At 43.7% G+C, this 20,238-nt stretch overlaps 1 protein-coding gene across 4 annotated transcripts in view; it reads left to right on the forward strand.

Moving 5' to 3' along the window:
- tns2a (tensin 2a) overlaps positions 1-20,238 on the forward strand; it is a 62,303-nt gene that overhangs the window by 38,040 nt on the left and 4,025 nt on the right. For 3 of the 4 annotated variants that reach the window (XM_087833420.1, XM_087833421.1, XM_087833423.1), the window contains exons 5-22: positions 319-360; positions 1,577-1,626; positions 1,936-2,119; positions 2,422-2,472; positions 2,559-2,681; positions 4,459-4,523; positions 5,908-5,991; positions 9,370-9,482; positions 10,182-10,242; positions 10,588-10,663; positions 10,988-11,117; positions 14,326-14,391; positions 14,634-14,750; positions 14,928-16,496; positions 16,720-16,885; positions 18,605-19,731; positions 19,818-19,949; positions 20,054-20,149. In XM_087833420.1, the coding sequence (XP_087689546.1) occupies positions 319-360; positions 1,577-1,626; positions 1,936-2,119; positions 2,422-2,472; positions 2,559-2,681; positions 4,459-4,523; positions 5,908-5,991; positions 9,370-9,482; positions 10,182-10,242; positions 10,588-10,663; positions 10,988-11,117; positions 14,326-14,391; positions 14,634-14,750; positions 14,928-16,496; positions 16,720-16,885; positions 18,605-19,731; positions 19,818-19,949; positions 20,054-20,149 (4,252 nt within the window). The remainder of the gene's footprint in view (positions 1-318; positions 361-1,576; positions 1,627-1,935; positions 2,120-2,421; positions 2,473-2,558; positions 2,682-4,458; positions 4,524-5,907; positions 5,992-9,369; positions 9,483-10,181; positions 10,243-10,587; positions 10,664-10,987; positions 11,118-14,325; positions 14,392-14,633; positions 14,751-14,927; positions 16,497-16,719; positions 16,886-18,604; positions 19,732-19,817; positions 19,950-20,053; positions 20,150-20,238) is intronic. The other variant, XM_087833422.1, reaches the window with a different exon arrangement.

Consider the following 20,238-nt stretch of genomic DNA (forward strand, 5'->3'; position numbering starts at 1 on the left):
AACCACGGTATGGTTTCCTCTTGCTGAATTCCTTTTGGGAAGCTGAGCCCTCAGCCCAGTTAGTGCTCATTCCTCAAGCTCTGTGGGATTTCAGTCCACAAGAGGAAAAAAAAAAGAGTTGATGTAGGAAGTAGTAATGTTTACCTATTAGGGAGTCTGTTTGTTTAATTAACTCTCCTTTCATTCCTCTGTATTGCCTCCTCTTCTCTCCCCTTTCTCCCCACTCTCACCTCCTTTCAACCTCCTCCCTTTGCCCCACTTCTTCTCGCCTTCGTTCACTTCACCTTCATCCTATCACCGCTCCTTCCTCACATCCAGCAGCGTAGAGGGACGGCTCCTTCTCGACACATCCAACACCTGGTGAGCATACTTTGACCTCCATGCGCTCTCCTCGTCCTCCTCATAACCCTCATGCTTTTTCTCTCTGTATCTTCCCCCTTTTTCCTACACGCCGCCAGTATCAAGCTGTCTGTCTGGGCAATGTCCAAACCTGTCAAGGAATAAAAAGTTTGTGGCTTCACTCATTTTGATTTATCACATACTAAACAAACCGAAGAGAGAGCGATGGCAGATTTGAACAGCAGTAACTCAAAGGCTGCATCATTTACTAAAGGCCATGAAGTATAATGTAATTGAGCTCAAAGTGATTTATCCCTTAAAGAACTAGTGTGTTGGGCAGATTTAACCTACTTCTTCATTGTGACATATTTTAGCTTTGTAAATGTGCAAACAAAGGATCAAAGTGCCTCAGAACAAGAAAGGGTTAATAATAATCTGCAGATTAGATTTTTTTAAATTCATCCCATAGACTGTAAATAAAACGTGGTAAGTGCCTTAAACCTAAAGAGCGATCAAGGGGCTTTGGTTTCAAGAAGTCTGGTTCTAGAGAAACCCGTGGCAACATATTATATGTAATGTATAAAACATTATGTTTATTTTGTAACATTATTGGTCAAAATTATGGACACAAAGGACTACCGTAGTGTCTATTTTTCCCATATAGATCCAACCGTCACCTGTCAGCTGAATTTACAAAGCACAAAAATGCTCAATTTTAAGGTTCACAGCAACAAAACCTCTCACTAACCAATGGCTGAAATCACTGTGGTTGTGACCGTCTTTTATGTACAGTCTGTGTTCTGGAGATGTTTGCTTTAGGCTGAAATCTTGAAGGAGGATCGTGGTTCCACAACTTTAATGCCATACCTTTGCTCTCTGCCGTTTTATCTCAGTGTAAATTATATCTCCAGTGGAACATTAAAACAATGCACGGGGCAATGCGATGACATGATTTGACATCTTAATTTACTATAATTTACTTAACTTACTGTGTACAAGATCAACTAGAGAGTGTCCAGTTTACTGTGAGTTCAGAAGAGATGAACAAGCTTTCAAAGGAGCCCTGAAAGGCAAACTTCAGGGACTTGAGGGTAGTCCATATCCAATGTGGACAGATAAGTAACTTGCTCATTTGTTATCATTATCAAAAAGGGCCCAAAGTGCATCATTGTTAAAGTGGTAATGAGGTATAGATGAGCTTTGACTGTGTCTTATTGCATATTTGTTTTTTCTACAGGGATCCACCAAATCTTTAACCTACACCAAACAGAGAAACACCCTGCCAAGGTAACACCATTTCATTCATTTTCCATGTTGGGGAAGTTTCTACAGAAATCATTAAATACAAATGCAAATAAATGTCTACACTGGCACAACGCTCCGCTTGCTCTGAAACTTGCACCATCTTATACCTGTTCCTTAGACAAATGTTTTTATTGGGTGACCTGCTTGTGAAGCACTACCCAGTTTCTCTCTTACTTGATGGTTTCTCTCCATTCATCCAGTTAGGAGCTTCTTCAGAGTGCGTCTGAGGGTCTGTGCTGAGCTACCACAAACAACCCACTGACCCCTGCTGTCTCTTTTCGGTTCCTCCAGGAGTTTCAGCGTGGACCGTGTGATGGAGCGAGTGATGGAACGAAACTACGACTTTGACCTGACCTACATCACAGAGAGGATCATCTCCGTCTTCTTCCCTCCGAAGCTGGAAGAGCAGAGATACCGGCTGAACCTGAAGGAGGTGGCTGCCATGCTCAAGTCCAAACACCAGGAAAAGTTTCTGGTGAGTGAAGAGAAATGCAATACACTCATCAGCTGAGTTATACCGTAAGTACAGAAGCCTTTGCAAGACATTGTTTACTCCTGGGAGCATTCAGCTAAATACATTTGAAGCATTTGAAGCATTGTTGCACAATACACTTTGACACTTTGGCATATAGCCACAGGAAGCAGCAAAATAGAAACCCACAAATAAGCAGTCTGTTTGTTTTTTTCTGTCACGCCCATAATAAAATAGTGATGACAGCTTGTTACTGTGATGCACTGTAGTGATGATATAAAAAAAACAAACCTTTCTGTTTTCAGCTCCTGAATCTTTCTGAAAGGCGCCACGATATCACCCGACTGAACCCAAAGGTAGAACTTCCTGTAATTCTTCATGTTAAGAATTCACTTCAGAAACTTTCATTTAATCTGCTTCTCCCGTCTCCACCCACCATCAGGTCCACGACTTTGGCTGGCCCGACCTCCACGCCCCACCGCTGGATAAGATCTGTGCCATATGCAAGGCCATGGAGAACTGGTTGAACTCTGACCCCCAGCACGTGGTGGTCTTACACTGCAAGGTCAGACTTTAGGGGCCCTCTGAGGTTTCTCAGACGGACATCACACCGTTTCCCAGGCTTTAAAACAGGCACATGCGACGTGTCTGTAATGACTGATGTTTCCCTGATGCATGCAGGGAGTGAAGGCTGGCTCATGTGGTCTGACCCAACAGATGTGCTACGGTAGCTCAAATTGTCAAAAGGTTTACTGCTGATCCCGTTAGACACGTGTCAGAATACACAGGGCATCACTGTTTGTTGTGTATGGGGCTGCATAGCTGCAGACCAGACAGGGTCTGTGTGCTGACCCCGGTCCATCTCAGAAAGCACAACAATGGACACGTGAGCATCAGAACTTATGTATCATTACAGCATGTGGAGTAGAAGCCCAGCCCATTCATCAGACCAGCCCACCTACTTCCATTGGAGCAATGGAAGTAGGTGGGCTGGTCTGATGAATCACATTTCTTTGACATCAGCGTGGATGCTCAGGTGTGTCACTTACCTGGTGATCACAAGGCACCAGGATGCATTATGGGAAGAAAGCAAGCTGGTGGAGGCAGTGTGATGCTTTGGGTTATGTTCCAGGGGAAACCTTGGGTCTTACCATCCATGTGCACCACATTTATAAATCAGCGGCATTTGTGAATTCTAAAATCTCAACCAGCAGCTAGTATTAGGATTCAGCAAATTAATTTAATGAACAAAAGGAAAACGTTTTCTGCTGTAGCGCACCATTCTAGAAGTGTGAAGTAGTATAAAGATGAAATAGTGAAGTGAAGCATATCCAAATTATACTTAGCAGTATCAGATCCCAACACTACCAGATGCCTGAAAAAAAGCCTGCGAAACTGTGTGCAGCAATATTATAGAAACAAATGGCTAGCTGACCTTTGGGCATGTGACGTTACAGTTTAGTATTTCTCTTGCTTGCTTGTGCATGTTTAATCAGACATAATTGCTCCGTAAAGAACGCTTTATTAGATACTGCTGTTCACACAACTTGACTAAAACCAAAATTGCAGAGTGCACCATATAATTCAATAAGCTCCTTCCACCCATGGTAAAAAAAAAAATTAACCATGCAATTAAGATCAAACTCTGTCATCCTGACATTTAACTTCAACGCCTTTGCACATCATTTAGAGACTCTTTTCCATCGTCCAATCAGAAGAGAGGTGGTGATTTGAACGCTTGGACCATTACTGAACAGTCACCAGCTAATGCTGGTGGTGTCTGAGCTCCCAGACCTCGTCTAGATGTTTTATTTATTGGTTTTGGTCAGGCGAATTGAAATCCTAAAACCAGACTACTTCTGTGGTCTGCCAACTTTCCAGAACATTCCAGCTACAAGCAATCCTTTGCCAGCTGCAGATCACGCCAGGGACGTGAATAAACAAGTTGTTGTCAATGAAAAGTCCTCCACTGAGAGATCTGCTGTGCAAAACAAGCTTTAATTTGTGCTCAGCATGTGGAGGTGCAGCCTCCCTACTGGGATCTGGAAGGGTCACTTCAGGAATTCGGAGCTGGAATGTCTTTGGAATGTGTCAGGAAGTAAAGAGCAACCAGTGTGAAAAAAACACCACAGGGAGCTTTTTAATTTGAAGTCAAGCAGCCTTTTTCACATCTCGCCGTGACACTCCCATGTGTCCTGCTCTTCTGCTTTGCTCCTTTTTTTTTTCTATGAAAAATCAGTTAAAACCATCTGGCCTTATAAAGCGTGAAAATCAGCTGTCCACAACACCTGAGGGTGAGATCAGCACATCATCAGCATTTCTTTGTCCTCTTCCTCTTACAGGGTAACAAAGGTAAAACTGGCGTCATTATCGCAGCTTACATGCACTACAGCAAGATCTCTGCAGGGTGAGTATGTGTTTGTTAATGTCAGAGACAATCAGAGCAATCAGAGTATCTGCACATTTAATGTGTTAAAGACTATCTGGGGCAATAACCCGTTTACGTTCAGTTCCCAAAAGCAAACAAACACAGTTAAAATAGTCTAAAAGTGGTCAGTGTAGTTGTGCTCCCAGATGTTCCAATCAAGAGTGCTGTCCTGGCTTCCATTTGGGGGGAAAGAGATCATGTGCAGGGGCCGCAATGACTGATACGCTCCGCTGCATGAAACACTTGCTTTGTTTTGGTTGTTTTGTTTTACCTTTAGGATGTTGTGGCCCAGACTGTGGTGATCGAGTATTGTGATTGTGACAGATTGCCACCACACGTCCCTCACGATTTGATATTATTGCAATGTTTAACATTATTGCAAGTATTGCAGTATTGCTATTTATAACCTTTATTCAGCTGTAAATTATAAAACCTAAAACATGCCATAAATCTTGCCATAAGTCGGAGTCCGTCTGCTACTGGTCTGTTATCAGTCTGCAACTGAATGGGAACAAGCTGGCTATTACATGCAGTCTGTTTGTGATGATACAGCAATTAACTGTGATAAATGGTTGAAAATCACATATATCATGTTGTTTACATGGACAGAAAGTCACATGTAATTATCACATTTGTGCTCTTCATCCTTCACGTTTTCTAAGAATATAACGGAATACAACCAGCCGACAGCCGATTAAAGTCGAGTTCCCTCGAGTTGTGCTTGTAATGTCTCTGAGCTACTGCAGTCAGTCCACATTTGCTCGACTAACATTATCTGAGGGATTTGGTGCCCTCGGATTCATATTATACTAAGAATATTTTAATGTATTCAATTAAATGTCAATATTTGGTATCTCTATCGATATAAAATCGCAACATAAAATATCGCAATACTTTGCCATATCGTTCTTTGTTTGGGCTACTACCCCTGACTGCAGCGCATGCAGTGGAGGCTTGTACCCAACAAGCAATATTATCGGAGCATCGATGCATCAGCACTTAAAGTTTGAAGCAACGAGCAAAAACATGTTCGGCTTAAATTCAGCTACTCAAACATGCATAACCTAAAATGCTTTTAAACATATTCCAGCAGTGAGGCTGATGTGTGCAGGTTCATGTACGTGGAGGACAAAGATTTCCATTCAGACTTGGATGATAAGTCATTTGATAAATGAAGCCCTCCGGATTTTGCACAGGAACAGTGGAAACTGGTTTATCCTGTGGCCAATGCCAGCTGTATCCTCTCCATGTACTTTCTGGCATCTAGCGAGTCTGGTGCAAATCCCATGATGGAAATTGTTGGCTAAAAGTGTGTGTGTGTGTGTGTGTGTGTGTGTGTGTGTATTTGTGCATTCATCTACAGGGCGGACCAGGCTCTCAGTACTCTTGCCATGAGGAAGTTCTGTGAAGATAAGGTGTCCTCGTCTCTCCAGCCGTCCCAAAACAGGTAGAGGCCATGGGATGATCTGAGTAGAAAATGAGAGGGTGTGGGGGTGGGCAGAAGTGGTGAGTGTGGGTTTCCCACGTCATACTAAAGTTATTAAATGCATCATCCTTCCATCCTCTAGGGGAAAGAAATGTATTTTAGGATTCTGGATTGGATTTATAACTCAACAAATAATATAATGAATCAGAGCTCCATATCATTTAGCTGCCTCAGCTTCTGGCTCCCAGTCAGAGTTTTGGGCATTTAAATAGAACAACACAGCTATTGTCAATCTTGTTAGTAATAATCATGCTTTTCCTAGTATGAAAATTATTTTAAAAGGTGAAATGAAAGAAAGATGGAGCTTGTAAGTTGAATAAAAAAGTGAATTTGGCTCCTTAGATGGAATATAATCCTTTCCCTTTGACATGGAATAGTAAGTACGCTTACCCAAGACACTTTAAAGGGGACCTCATTTGTTTTTCCTTATTTTCTGCCAAATATCTAATTTTACAGTGTTGGATGTTAATAATAATTACATCCCAAAATACTCAAATAATCCTGTATAAAATGAATCCCTGTGAGCAAAGATCTCAGGGTTCAGATTGCCCTGAATACTGGCTTCTACTGATGCGATGAGCTGACACTTTTACACAGTTATCTGCAGCATGCACAGAGCACCCGCCTACCAAGCACCAGGTGCAGCTCTTCAGGAAGCTTATGTTTAGATTAAAGATACAGGAGCTAAAAGGGGATATTTCACTGAGAGGGAGAATCCATGGGTTGCAGGAAGGTCCAACCAGCATAAGCAGGGATCGCAAAATCGCTAGCCCGACGTCCCGGGGCTAGCGATTTTTCCAGTCGGGCTACCAAAATCTATCTCTGCCCTGCCCGTCGGGCTATCGTAGGAAGGAAAAATGTATGTCAATGCTTTTGCATTCTTTCGGAAATGTAGCTGGGTAATTATGTCATTGGCATCGGTGAGCCACTGTCAATATGTGACATATTGAAATCGCGTTTGAATTTGCGCTTGTTTTTTGCTTTCACTTTGCAATTGCGCGAACTGTGTATAGAGAGCGACAGCACTGATTGGTGAGTGACGATAATTTGCGCACCAATTCCTCTGACATCGTCTTAGCAATCATTAGCTTACTATGCAAACATGACAAGTGAAATCTCCCGCAGCAAGCTTAAACATGTGAGAGGTTGATCGCGCAGAGAATCGCTGAGCGTTATGTTAGTGCGTGTGTAAAACCAGCAGGATATATATTTTAGTTCTGCTGAGCCAAATAAGACAGGTCAGGGTGAAGAAGTGACAGCCAAAGAAAAGCTTACCACAAAACTGAAAAGTTATGACAAATCAGACTATAAGGCAAAAAGAAAGTGCAGCTTTATGGTTTCATGGACAAAAGAATTTCTGTGGCTGCAATATGACGAGCTAAATAACCAGGGGTGCACATAAGTGGTCCGCAGGTGCGCATTCGCTGTCAAAATAAAAACGCGCACAAGATAAGAAGTTGCAACGCGTGTTTGCGTACATAAGATTTTCAGGAGGAGGACAGACATTTGTTTAGAACTCATAAAGATGTTGAAGAAGCTCCTTTAAGCAATTACTGTGATGTTCCTCCACCTCCAAAGAAACGTCAGAAGGAGTCCGAACCACAAAAGAAGCGCGTATTCTCGGAAAAGTGGTTGCAGGAAGTGAGCTGGCTTCAAACAAATGATGAACGCACAGAGATGTGGTGCAGAATGTGCCGTGAAAATCCCACTCTAGCGGACAAAAACAGCCTTTTATATGGACGCAAACGCGCGTTGCTACTTCTTATCTGGTGCGCGTCTTTTATTTTGACAGCGAATGCGCACATGCGGACCACTTAAGTGCACCCGTGTAAATAACACAATGTTCTGCCGGGTGTGTTGTTGGTTTTCCCTCGATTTCTGAGTCGACAAGCACCTTTGTTACTGGGACCAGTCATTTTAAGAAAGGCCCCCATTAGAACCCATGAGAAATGCAAGAAATGCATTATTGCTCAGTCTGCAATATCTTTCCCGGAACAAACACCAATTGCAAATAACATACTAAAAATAAACCTGAAAATCTGTTTAGAACAGCGTACTATGTTGCAAAGAGTGAACTACCACTGGCACAATTTAGCAGTCTTTGCAAACTTCAAAAAGCAAATGGCCTCGATCTTGGTTCCACTTGCCTCTTACCCGTGACTTCAGTGGAAATTTCAAATTCAGGATCTGACACAGACTGATTCATGTTCTACACAGTTCTTACAAGTTCATAGAAATTTCTGTTCAATTAGAACCAAGTATTTGAGTTGATGATTGTAATTTTTATACAATGTTGTAATTTGTGTTTCAACAATTTTTTGACTAATGTTTTGTTTCCTTTACAATATTATACTTTAATGTATAATATTGTAAAGGAAACAAAACAGGAAACAAAACATCAATCAAAAAATTGCTCTTTTTTATTCGAGCTACTTAAATTTATTTTGGGCTACCAAAAACTGAAGAGTCCCTGCCCGAAGGGCTACCAGGGATTTTGAAATTTTGCGAGCCCTGATAAGATATAGAAGTGTGAATCATTTAGAACTACTCTACCAAAACTCTACATATATGTCCCCTTTAATAAAATGTTAATACTTCAGGAAAGAGTTTAGCATTTTCTGACTTATCTTTATGTGTATATAACATGTATTTCTGTATGCTTACAAAAAGAAACTAGAGCCAGAAGTTGTGTAGGGTGCAGTCCGCTTTAAACAGAGGGAACATTTCATACTTCTAATCAACAAACTGTCCATATACATGCTGTAACTGGATTTAAGGTGGTTTTCTGATGTTGTGCTGTCTTACTTCAGAAAATGAAAAATGTATCACTCCCAGTCATTTTTACCTTCAATTATATAAACAGATTCAATTTGAGGTCAGCATAGTACCATAATAATTTTATTTTGTCTGCAAAATTCTTATTGAATTAGAATCCTTTCATATTTGTCACCTGGTTGCCCGCTTCTTTTGGAGAACTGCTGAGTTGAGCTCTTTGCCTGCTGAGTGTGCAGCTTCACACATAGATGCTTTTAAAAGAAACTCACGTCTTACTACGATTAAAGGCCAACACAGAGCTCAAGGAAATGACAACTGATTCAGGAATATCGAATCACTTCCAGCTGTGTTGGAGACAAGAAGACAGATGGGAAATGGAAACGTGGAGTCCACACAGCCGGCGTCAGATATTTCTTGCTGCTTTCTTACCTGGCTCTCCACTGTTGGGGGCTGTCTGACAGCAGCATGGCTCAGCGGCTGTTTTACATTTATCATTTGTCCTCAGAGGTGGTGAATGTAATTTTCCATGATAAGAACTTCTCATAATCCCTCTTTATATTCCAGATATATATATTACTTTGGAGGCCTTCTGTCTGGGGCGATCAAGATGAACAGCAGCCCTCTCTTCCTTCATCAAGTACTCATCCCGTCGCTCCCCAACTTCCAGGGGGAAGGAGGTGTGTTTGCTGACTTTTTGACCAAATCACCGAATCAAAAATGTATTTCTGCCTGTTCTTAACCCCAAATCTCTCACTCAGTGTGGAATTTTGATTCTGCATTTTGAAGCTTCAGTTTTAACAGTTTGAGCATTACTGTCTATTTAGATTTTTTAAAAAAAAGGCATGTGCTTGAAAAGGTGTCAACTGAGCAAACGTAGTCGAGAGGTCCAGTTCAGCAAAGCCAAAACAAAATCCAACTGGATTATTATAAAATACTAAATGTATATTTGTTTAGCTAAAGAGATCCGAATCGTTGCTGTAGTTGTGTTCATTTTATGGTCGATGGTAGTCAATGGGGATGGCCTTAAGTGGCCATTGGAGGAACTGCAGTTCACCCCGCCTCAGCTGCGCTTTTCTCACTTGCTAAGATACAAGTGAGAAAGGTGTAAACAGACTTGAGGTATCTAATCTCCTGTCTGATTATCTCCAGTCCGTCCTCACTCTGCTTCCTTACGCAGATAAAATGCACATGCGGTGCCATGTTTTTCTTGGCTAGGTGCTGGGACAGTGTTATTGAATGCAGATGACATGCACGGTCACATACAGCCTCTACCCACACATGTTAATCTGATGATCGAGTCCACGAGGAGTCAGCGCATTCCTGTCTTCGTGCTGATAGTGCCTGCCATGTCTAAAATCTCTCTCTCCTCTTTCCAGGTTACTACCCCTTCTTGAAAATCTACCAGTCCATGCAGTTGGTCTACACTTCAGGCATATAGTGAGTCTATCTTTCTGTCATGAGGCCAACTGATAGCCCGGATAAGCTGAATGTATTTGTTTGCTCTGGGGTGTTTTCTTTCGTGCACTGAAGTTTCAGCATCATCGCAGAGTAATTAAAGAGACGGGAGTAAAGGGATGCGTTTCTTCTCCTTTACTCCACCTACTATCATGTTTTCATTTTTACCTCAAGGCTTTTTCTAGGTTTAAAAGTGTTGAGAGAACATGGTCACAGATTGTGGTAGTATAAAACAAGTGTAAACAATCGATCTTTCACACTCCTTACACCCCCATGCTTTCCGTGGATACGTAACAGGCTCGTTTGTGTACCCTTTATTGTCCACAGTGACCTTCAAGGCACTGGAGGCAGAAGACTGTGTGTGACCATTGAACCAGCACTGCTGTTAAAGGGTGACATCATGGTGAGTCATATGGGAAGGAAATGACAACCAGAAGCCCCCAGTTATGGGTGGGGGTGGAATTATGACTAAATGACTTAATTAATGCTCAACAAACATGAAACAACTGTGGTAAAATCTCTAAAATATACATTTTGGTCTGGAAAAGTTTCTTTTCCCTTTGTTAACACGGAGTCATAATTTGTTTTGTGCACTCCGCCATTTCCAAAGTTGTAGGTGTCACTCATGTGGAACACAAATCCCTTTATTTACTGCGCCAAGCTGTCATTATCCCACATGCACTTTATTCTGCGGCTCTTTTTCCTCACTCTCTGCTGCCCTCTGCAGGTCAAGTGCTACCACAGGCGAGCTCAAAGTGCTGACAGAGACACCGTGTTCAGACTGCAGTTCCACACCTGCACCATCCACGGATCCCAGCTGTGGTTTGGCAAAGGGGAGCTGGACGAAGCGTGTACTGGTGCGTCACTCTGGACCACTCTGGGAAATTCGTTGGCAGTGTTAATTTAATGATTATTAATGATTAGCATTTAAATACAGCACTCTGATTATAAGAAGGTTACCATAACAACTCAGAGGAACCTGTTTCAAAACCCTGATTATCATAGCTACATGTAGTATGTGCAGTTCAGTAAAAGTGCATGCACTCTAAAATTTAAGCTAATTAAAGCAAAATTAAAATTCAGGAATTTTCATTTTAGAAAAAAGAAAATAAAAGATGTTGTTTATCTGGACTATGCAGCCTATTCTGCCACAAAACTAGCTGCACATTAAAATAAAGCTTACTTTTCTTTGCTTTGTGCTCAAAGAAAGACATTTTGCTGTAGCTGTATGCCTGTTTTTTAGTTCAGTGACTTTACAGTCCACATTATTAAAATTTAGGTGGCATATTTTAAAATTATTGATTCAAGAATGAAGATGTTAAATAGAAATCGTGACAAATGGATCCACAGATTTCTGTACAGTCAGTTCTGCTTGGCTTCACTTGACTGAATTTGATCAGGATCACATTTCTTTGGCGTTTTGTGTTTGGTAGCTTCTAAGCTTGCAGGTGCCCGTGCACACTGTGTGTAGAGCACCGCCTGATGGGCCAAAGTTTGAGAAACTGAACTGATAAGTAGAAAATCTGCAGGTATTATATTATATTGATAATAGCAAAAGAGCCAATAATATGCAGTGTCAGCTGAGAGCCCAAAAATCACTGTTATCCAATATGTACATTCAGCCTTTTCCCTTGCACACAGACATTTCTGTGCATTTTGATGATGTTATGTACTGTAGATGATGACATTTACACGGATTTCAGTTTTATGTTGAGAAACGTTATTCTAAAAAAGTCCCATAGTTTGTGCCTTTCAGATTGTTGAACCACTTCTAGCTTTACTTTTCAGAAACTCTGCCTCTCTAAGAAGCTCTTGTTATACCCATTCATGTTACTGTCATGTTGCCAGTTAACCTAATTCAGACCTTCCCAAAGTGTGGGGCCTGCCCCCTAGGGGGGGGCGCAGAGCCATTGCAGGGGGGGCGCGGAATGAAAAAGGGGGGGGACAAAACGCTTGGACACTGCTAGCATGGGGCACCCACAGAAATGCAAAGCAGGAGATGAAGCATCGCTGAATATGTTTCCAAACCAACTTCATTCTAAGCCAAAGACTAGAAAATATGGTGAAGCATATCTGCCCTTTGGTTTTACCTGCACAAGTGCCGAGGTAGGTCTCCCTGCAGGATTGGTTTGCCCTTCATCGGGAGCAGCGCTGGGCTGTTTAAATCACGGACAAACAGGATCCCACAGCTGTTTTATGTTTTTAAACCCATTTTGCAAAGAGAGGCATTTTTTGAAAAATGTATTTATAGCAATGTTGAATATTATTACACATGAAAAAAAAAAAACTACACGTAAAATAATCACACCGTGACGGCTCTGCCTTTGTAAACAGAGGGACAGTAACTGCGTGTGTAAGCGTGTAAAACCTGCAGACAGTCAGATTAACAGTATTTTGTCTCTATCTGCCATTCTGCAATTCATTTCATGTGAAAAATAACGTGCACACAGCGTGACGTGAATAAAGGCATACCTTTGACGTTGCGTGACGAACTCTGTATTCTTCGTCCACATGTAAATGCAAAAAATGAGTTTAAAAAATCTGAGTTTTCGGTGATTCGAAACACCGTTTACGTGGACGAAACAGCTACGTTTTCAAAAATACCCGTGTAGGTGTGGACGCAGCGTAAAAGAGTTCGTAGTTTATTTTATTACTACCTGTAATTTATTGCAGATTACTTGTATTTGCTTAATTGTTTACTAAATGTTTGAGGTGTGAAATAAAAGCAAAATATGGGTGTGTGTGGTTATAGGATGTGTTGGTGCGTGTGCGTGCGTGCGCGCGTGCGCGCGAGAAGGGGGGCGCAAAGATTTTTCGTGTCAATCAAGGGGGCCCAGCAAAAAAAGTTTGGGAACCACTGACCTAATTAGTTGCTAAGAGTTCCTCCAGGTGTGTTTTATGCTCCATATGAGTTTATGAAATTTCACCATCCCAACTTTTTGGAATTAGCATAGTATAAAAATAATCTCACTTTAAACATTCAGAAACAAATGATAAAGCTCCCTACATGCCCGATTTTGCTTCTGTGGATACTTTGAAATTGTCACTCTGGCACGACTTGTTAGTAGTGGTTGGATAATCACCACTTACAACTAACTGACATAATAGCAGCTCTTTGAATTGGCATTGTGGGAATATATTCACAGCGGTTTGGCTTCTTAATGTCATGGTTAAATAAATCCCACAATAGTAGTAGCTTAATCCCCATTGAGGACATAATAGCAGCTCGCTGGAGGAGAGGGTAGTGAGCGTGAGCAGTGCTATACCGTACATCGCCAAATATCCCACAGAGAGATTGAATCATATCTAATAAGTGCTTATCTGCTGCTTAAGCCCATAATGAATATGCTCATTACTTCATTTCCTCATCGTTTTTTTTCCCCCTGAAATGACAGAATATGTGTGGAAGCATGTTCTTAAAGCTCTGTGGCAGTCGATCCGTTACACATGAACACACGACTGTGGGTAAATACAACTCCAAACACATCTGTGAAACGCATTAGTGTATTTGATATCCTGAAGCAGCAGTTTGTTTCCTTTAGATATACTCTACATGTCTCAAAAGCACCAGTATGCTTTCATGAATCTGGATCTCATGTGGAGATTACGCCGATATTTCAATTCAATTCAATTCAATTTTATTTATATAGCGCCAAATCACAACAAAAGTCACCTCAAGGTGCTTCATAGATACAGAGAAAAACCCAACAATCATATGACCCCCTATGAGTAGCACTTTGGCGACAGTGGGAAGGAAAAACTTCCTTTTAACAGGAAGAAACCTCCGGCAGAACCAGGCTCAGGGAGGGGCGGCCATCTGCTGCAACCGGTTGGGGTGAAAGAAGGAAGACAGGATAAAAGACATGCTGTGGAAGAGAGACAGAGGTTAATAACAGATATGATTCAATGCAGAGAGGTCTGTTAATACATAGTGAGTGAGAAAGGTGACTGGAAAGGAAAAACTCAATGCATCATGTATATTTGTAGACTGTGGATATATTTCTTAAGCTAGGAACAAAAATATTTATCCTGATCACGTGGAATATCCTTTTTCCTTCTCCCCAGATGAGCGTTTCCCATCTGATGCCACAGTGGAGTTTGTCTTCTCCTCCGGACCAGAGCGGATCAAAGGTTAGTTCACAGTTTCTTCTGGGAGGGATATTATTAAATAATCAAGCCTCCCACAGTCCAAAGACATACAGTTGGTGGGGTTAAGTTAACTGGTGATTCTAAATTGCCCGTAGGTGTGACTGTGAGTATGAATGGTTGTTTGTTTGTTAGCCCTGTGCTGGGATAGGCTCCTACAAAAAGGAAAAAAATGTTTTGATTATATTTTGAGGAACAGAACTACACGATAATATATGTCTTCTCAGGCCGTGAATACCACAAGAATGATCCGGCTGTCACAGTGGACTACAACACCGCTGACCCCGTGATTCGCTGGGATTCCTATGAAAATTTTAACCAGCGATACCAGGATAGCCTGGAAGGTAACCGATGTCTTCATAGTCGTCATGGTGGAGCGGTGGAAGCCTTTAACAGCAGCACTCATGGTGCTAGCCATTATTAAGACAGAGTTCAAGTATACTTAAGTCTACTAAAGCTCCAACAGTAGCTGATGTTTATTGTGAGATTAAAAACTAAGTTTATCTATCATTGCGTCGTAGATATTGCCCACACCAGAGGTCCTCTGGATGGTAGCCTCTACGCTCAGATAAAGAAGCGGCGAGGTCCAGGCTCTGGTTCTCTCACCTCAGCCAACGGCAGCATCGCAGGGGGAGTAGCTGCAGAAACCAGGCCCGATCACCGCATCACCCAAGGCTCTGACTCTGGCCTTTCAGCACATTCCCTCCATTTGAACCAGTCTTCTATCCATCCAGACCATCAGGAGGAGTCCAATCGTCCACCGCCGCCCACCAGACAGGAAAGGGAGGAGCTCGAACGTCTTCTCGGCGGCATCGAGGGAAGCCGAGATGGAGAGCGAGAGACCGCCATTTTGGATGATGGAGATTCTATTCAGTCTGAGAGAACGGGGACGCTGAGGCTCAGTCGGTCATGTTCCTGCCGCGATGGTTACCGGTCGCAGCGCTGTGCAGAGCCAGGATGCGACCGCACCCTTCTCATGCCTAATGGCTACTGCCTCGATCGGGCTCCAGGGACCAACGGCCATCACGGGGCTCCTCCTTCAGCTAGCCCCAACCCCGCTGCTCCACCATCACACATGGATCTGTGCCAACACTATAGCCCCCACTCCCACCAGTCCCTCCCACCTCCAGATCTGGTGTGGGACCGTCAGAGTGGCTCGCCACACTACCTGCACCGCTCCTGCTCAGAGGCTCCGTCATCACGTCATACCTGTCCTTACCCATCAGCAGACCTTACCCCTCATGCTCACAACCACCCCCATCACCACCCTATGTCTGCCCCAGGTCGCCTTTGCTATCGGGAAGATGAGTACACACCCTATCACCACCCTCCTCCACCTCACAGCCACCACCATCCCCACCAGCACCAGAAACCAGCCACCAGCCCTACTTACCATGACATCATGCTAATGGATGGTCTGCCGCCCCCTGGCTGTCCCTGCAGAGACTGCAGCATGAGGAGAGAGGACTCGGCGGCCTATCACACCCTCAGGATGGAGCGTGGCGACAGCTTCCATTGGGACAGAGAGGCGGAGCTTCATCAGAGGGAGGTGGGGCTTAGGAGAACGAGGGAGGAGTTACCCAGGGGGTCAGAGCTCCACTGGGAGAGGGACCCAGGGCTGAGACGAGGCAGAGAACTGTCCCTTCACTGGGAGCGAGACAGGGAGGCGGAGCTGCAGTGGGAGAGGGACAGACAGGCTGAATATTGGCACAGGAGAGCCACCGTAGCCTCCTATGGCCCACAGGGCCAAGATCTTCTAGCCTTTACCTTTGACCCCTTGCCATCAGGTCACCCAGCTTATCCAGAGGCATCGAGGTCCCACGCTCATTCCCACCTGGACATGAAGTACAGCAGCAGCAGCGGTTACCAGACACCACGTCAGGTGTGCCCCTGCTCACCTTACCAACCCTCGCCGTCTGAGAGCAGGGGCTACGCTTCAGGCTACCAGTCCGAGTCCACATCCCCGCTGCCTCCTGCTTCTGCTGTGATGGGCCACTGCGGCCATAGCAGCGGACCAGCAGAGCATAACCACAACCACCATCATCACCATCCAGACTCACAGCAGTCATACAGCTCTGACTCACACACTGGTGAGTCACATTAAAACAAAAACACTCAGTAATGTAGGAATAATGAGGAACAGCATGCACTGAAAATTTGGTTTTAACTTGATACATGCCTTAAGCACAGACTGGGTTTTTACAGGGAACTTGCATAAGAATCAGCTGGGAACATATTAACTAAGTAACAGCTGATGCTGTTTACTGAGGTCATTTTTAGTAAAAATGCTTCATTGTTTCCATCCTCTGTCAGATGGCCTCCGTAGTTCTGGTGAAAGCGTGGGCTGGAGGGATCACATTACCCATGGTTCTTTTAAGAGGGTGCACAGAAACGGCCATGCCGCGTGTTCCACACCATCCGACATGTCTGGATCGCCCACTCCCGTTCACACCAGCAGTCCTCTACGCACACAGGAAAGGTATTCCACTCCTACTCAACCTTGGTAGTGTTGGATGGGCTGTTTCTCACAACTGTAGTGGAAATAAATATGTAGCTATGACAGTGAATCATAAATAATGTTAGTCTAATTAGAACACCATAGTCAAAAGCTTATTTCTTTCTATTGGAATTTATATTTGGTGGCATGGCTCATGGGGATGATGAAGACACAGCACAGAACAGAGCGGTCAGACGCCATAAAGGAGCGGGGGTGCCAGCTAACATGCAGTTTGTTTTGGGATCACTCGCTAATATCCTGGAGTCTTTACTGTAAAATCTCAAATGAACTGTTACTGTACAGTTTAAAACTTTAATTCTGATCAGAGCACAAGCCAGACCGATGGGTAGGAGTCCGATTATACAACCCCAGTTCCCAAACAGTCTGGGATGAATGCCAGGATTATTCACAATAAGACACATAATAAACTGTTTAAAAATAAAAATGTACAATTTTAAGAAAAAATATTAGTAACATGTTTACCGCTGTGTAGCACTCAATATTCTTTTAACAACAGTTTACACAGCATTAGTCCTGCTTTCACATCTGGAAAGGTGCTATCACTTTAAATAGCCTGCATTTGTATAGCGCTTTTCTAGTCCTTAAGGACCCCAAAGCGCTTTACACTACATTCAGTCATTCACCCATTGGCAATGGCAAGCTACATTGTAGCCACAGCTGCCCTGGGGCGCACTGACAGAGGCGAGGCTGCCGGACACAGGCGCCACCGGGCCCTCTGACCACCACCAGTAGGCAAACATGGGGTTAGTATCTTGCCCAAGGATATTTGGCATGCAGCCAGAAGGCAGCCTGGGATCGAACCACCGACCTTCTGATTATTGGCTGACCTGGTCTGCCACCTGAGCTACAGCCACCCCAGTTTAAAGGTATATACACATTTTAGAGCAGCTTATCCTCCTATTTAGATCAAATCTTTTTCAGGTAAGGCTTTGGATATTTCAGCAAGACAGTGCTAAACCACATACTACGACTTTGGGTCAGCTTCTGTTGTTTAACCTCCTAAGACCCAAACTCTTTCATGGCATGCATTTTTAATATCTCTTTGCTCTTTTGGCTGATTGGGACCTGATGAATGTAAAAACAAATAATTACTTTGTCGTTGTTGTTGTTGTTTTGATAGAACAGTGGCAGTATAATGTCCTGGTAAGTGGATATCAGGCCCTTGTAGAGCAAAATTGAGTATTTTGGTCTAGACAACCCAAAATGTGATGTTCACATATGGGGACACCAGGTCCTAGGAGGTTAAATGTGGGGTAAAAATAACAGTAAACGTGACAGTCAACACACAAAGGTTCAGATAGTTCTCCTAGTGCATACTTGAGGTTTACTTTGCCATGCTCCAAAAAGAAAAAACACATTTCAGTGTCCTACATACTGAACTGGATAGAAACAAAGTAATCACCCTGACGCCCTAGTATCAATTTATTACCAATACCAGTGTATCGATCTGCCCAACTCTAATTTACAGACTGTTGTTGAAAGAAAAGGGGATATTCTTCTGTTCAAGCATTTCACGCAGGGTGCCCATGTTGGGGGCTTTGGGTTCGTATTTGTTCTTGATTAATTTACATATACAGTATATCGCTCAGGTGTTTTTAATATATGAGAGTTCACTCTGATATTACAGTGAAGAAATTGCTATTCTTTAATACTAATAATACTCACATGTGTCCATTTTAGCCCCAGTCCAGGAAGGAGAGAGTATGATATTCGAACCACAGACATCATCAGTGACTACGAGGCTCCCCAGCCTCACGAGGGCCACTGTCACACTAACGTCATCCAGGAATCACCAGAAAGGCAAAGAAGCAGCACAGAGCGCCTGGAGCCACACACCAAAGAAGCACAGTCACACACAGCCTCACCGAAACAAACAGAATCCACCGATCAGTGCCCTGCACCAACAAACCTGTCCCCAGCTGCTCCTCAACAGCAGCACTGTAGCTCAGATATGTCCTCAGCTCGTGATTCTGTGACACCAACCACCACAAACCAAGCACACTGCCAGACACCTTCTTCCCCTGTCCATACCTCGCCTATATCAGATGCACACCCTCATCCTGCTGGCCCACTGCAGACCTTTTCTCCTGCAGGAGCTGGTGGTCCACCATATGAAATGTCACAGCCTCAGAGCCACACCCAAGCTACCAGCTCTGTGGGACCATCTGTAGCACTGGTTAATGGATCCTCTCTGACCAGGGAGTCTCACGCAGAGGTTCCTAAACACACCAGCACCACCAACCCAACATCTTCTCCTGCACCATCATCCCCACAGCCTGGGCCCAGCAGCATGGACGGCTCCCCTGTGTCTGATGCACCAGTTCCCGGATTCGCCACCTTGGGTAGAAGGTTGATGCTGAGTGGGTCCGACCCCCACAACCACCTAAACCACACGCAACAACACGGGCCCCCACATCACAACTACCAAGCCAGCACGGAGCACAGTGCAGCTGTGGACACCAACAAGAGGCCCTGCTACTCTCCTCACACTCCACAATCCTATTCGAGCTACACCACAATCTCCATCCCTCTTCCTCACCCCCAACCCCCCTTGCCAGAGAAGCGCCATTTGCCCGGACATTCGGGTTCACCTAGCAATGGGGTAAAGCCAGCTGTGGGTCACGTGCCTGCCTCCACTGCTCCTCAGCATCAGCACCACGTCACGTTTTCTCCCACGGTGGGGGAAATTGCACCCCCTGGTGGCCAAAATGACCAAGTAGAGGCAGAAACTGCAAACAGGGTCAGTGTGAAGTTTGTCCAGGATAGTTCCAAGTTTTGGTATAAGCCAGGCATCTCTAGAGAGCAAGGTAAGCTCTTTAGTTCAAAATTGTTTCTTTTTCTTCAAAAGCCTACATAAGTAAATTTCCTAAATTATCACTGTGCTTGGGCACAGCAATCGCAGCACTGAAGGAGAGGGAGCCCGGCACTTTCCTAATCAGGGATAGTAACTCGTTCCAGGGAGCCTATGGGCTGGCTCTGAAGGTGGTTACACCTCCTCCCAATGTCAGCAACCACAGCAACAAAGGTGAAAATTGATTGCCTCCATCACATAGATGTCTCATTTTGACAGATTTGTCCCTCTGCTCTGTTTTTGTTCCTTTATAACTTTTTATGAATCTGCTTTTACAGTGAGCGACCCTCTGGAGCAGCTGGTGAGACACTTTCTGATTGAAACTAGTCCTCGAGGAGTGAAGATTAAAGGCTGTCAGAACGAGCCTTACTTTGGTACGTTTCATTCCATCTATTCCCAGTTAGAAATGGGCATTCCTGTGCACCTTGCTGTCTCAGATCTATTAATGATTTCCTCTCTTTTT

Source organism: Neolamprologus brichardi, chromosome 20 (assembly GCF_056152115.1).
Source record: "Neolamprologus brichardi isolate AB-2024 chromosome 20, ASM5615211v1, whole genome shotgun sequence".
NCBI classification, from domain to species: domain Eukaryota; kingdom Metazoa; phylum Chordata; class Actinopteri; order Cichliformes; family Cichlidae; genus Neolamprologus; species Neolamprologus brichardi.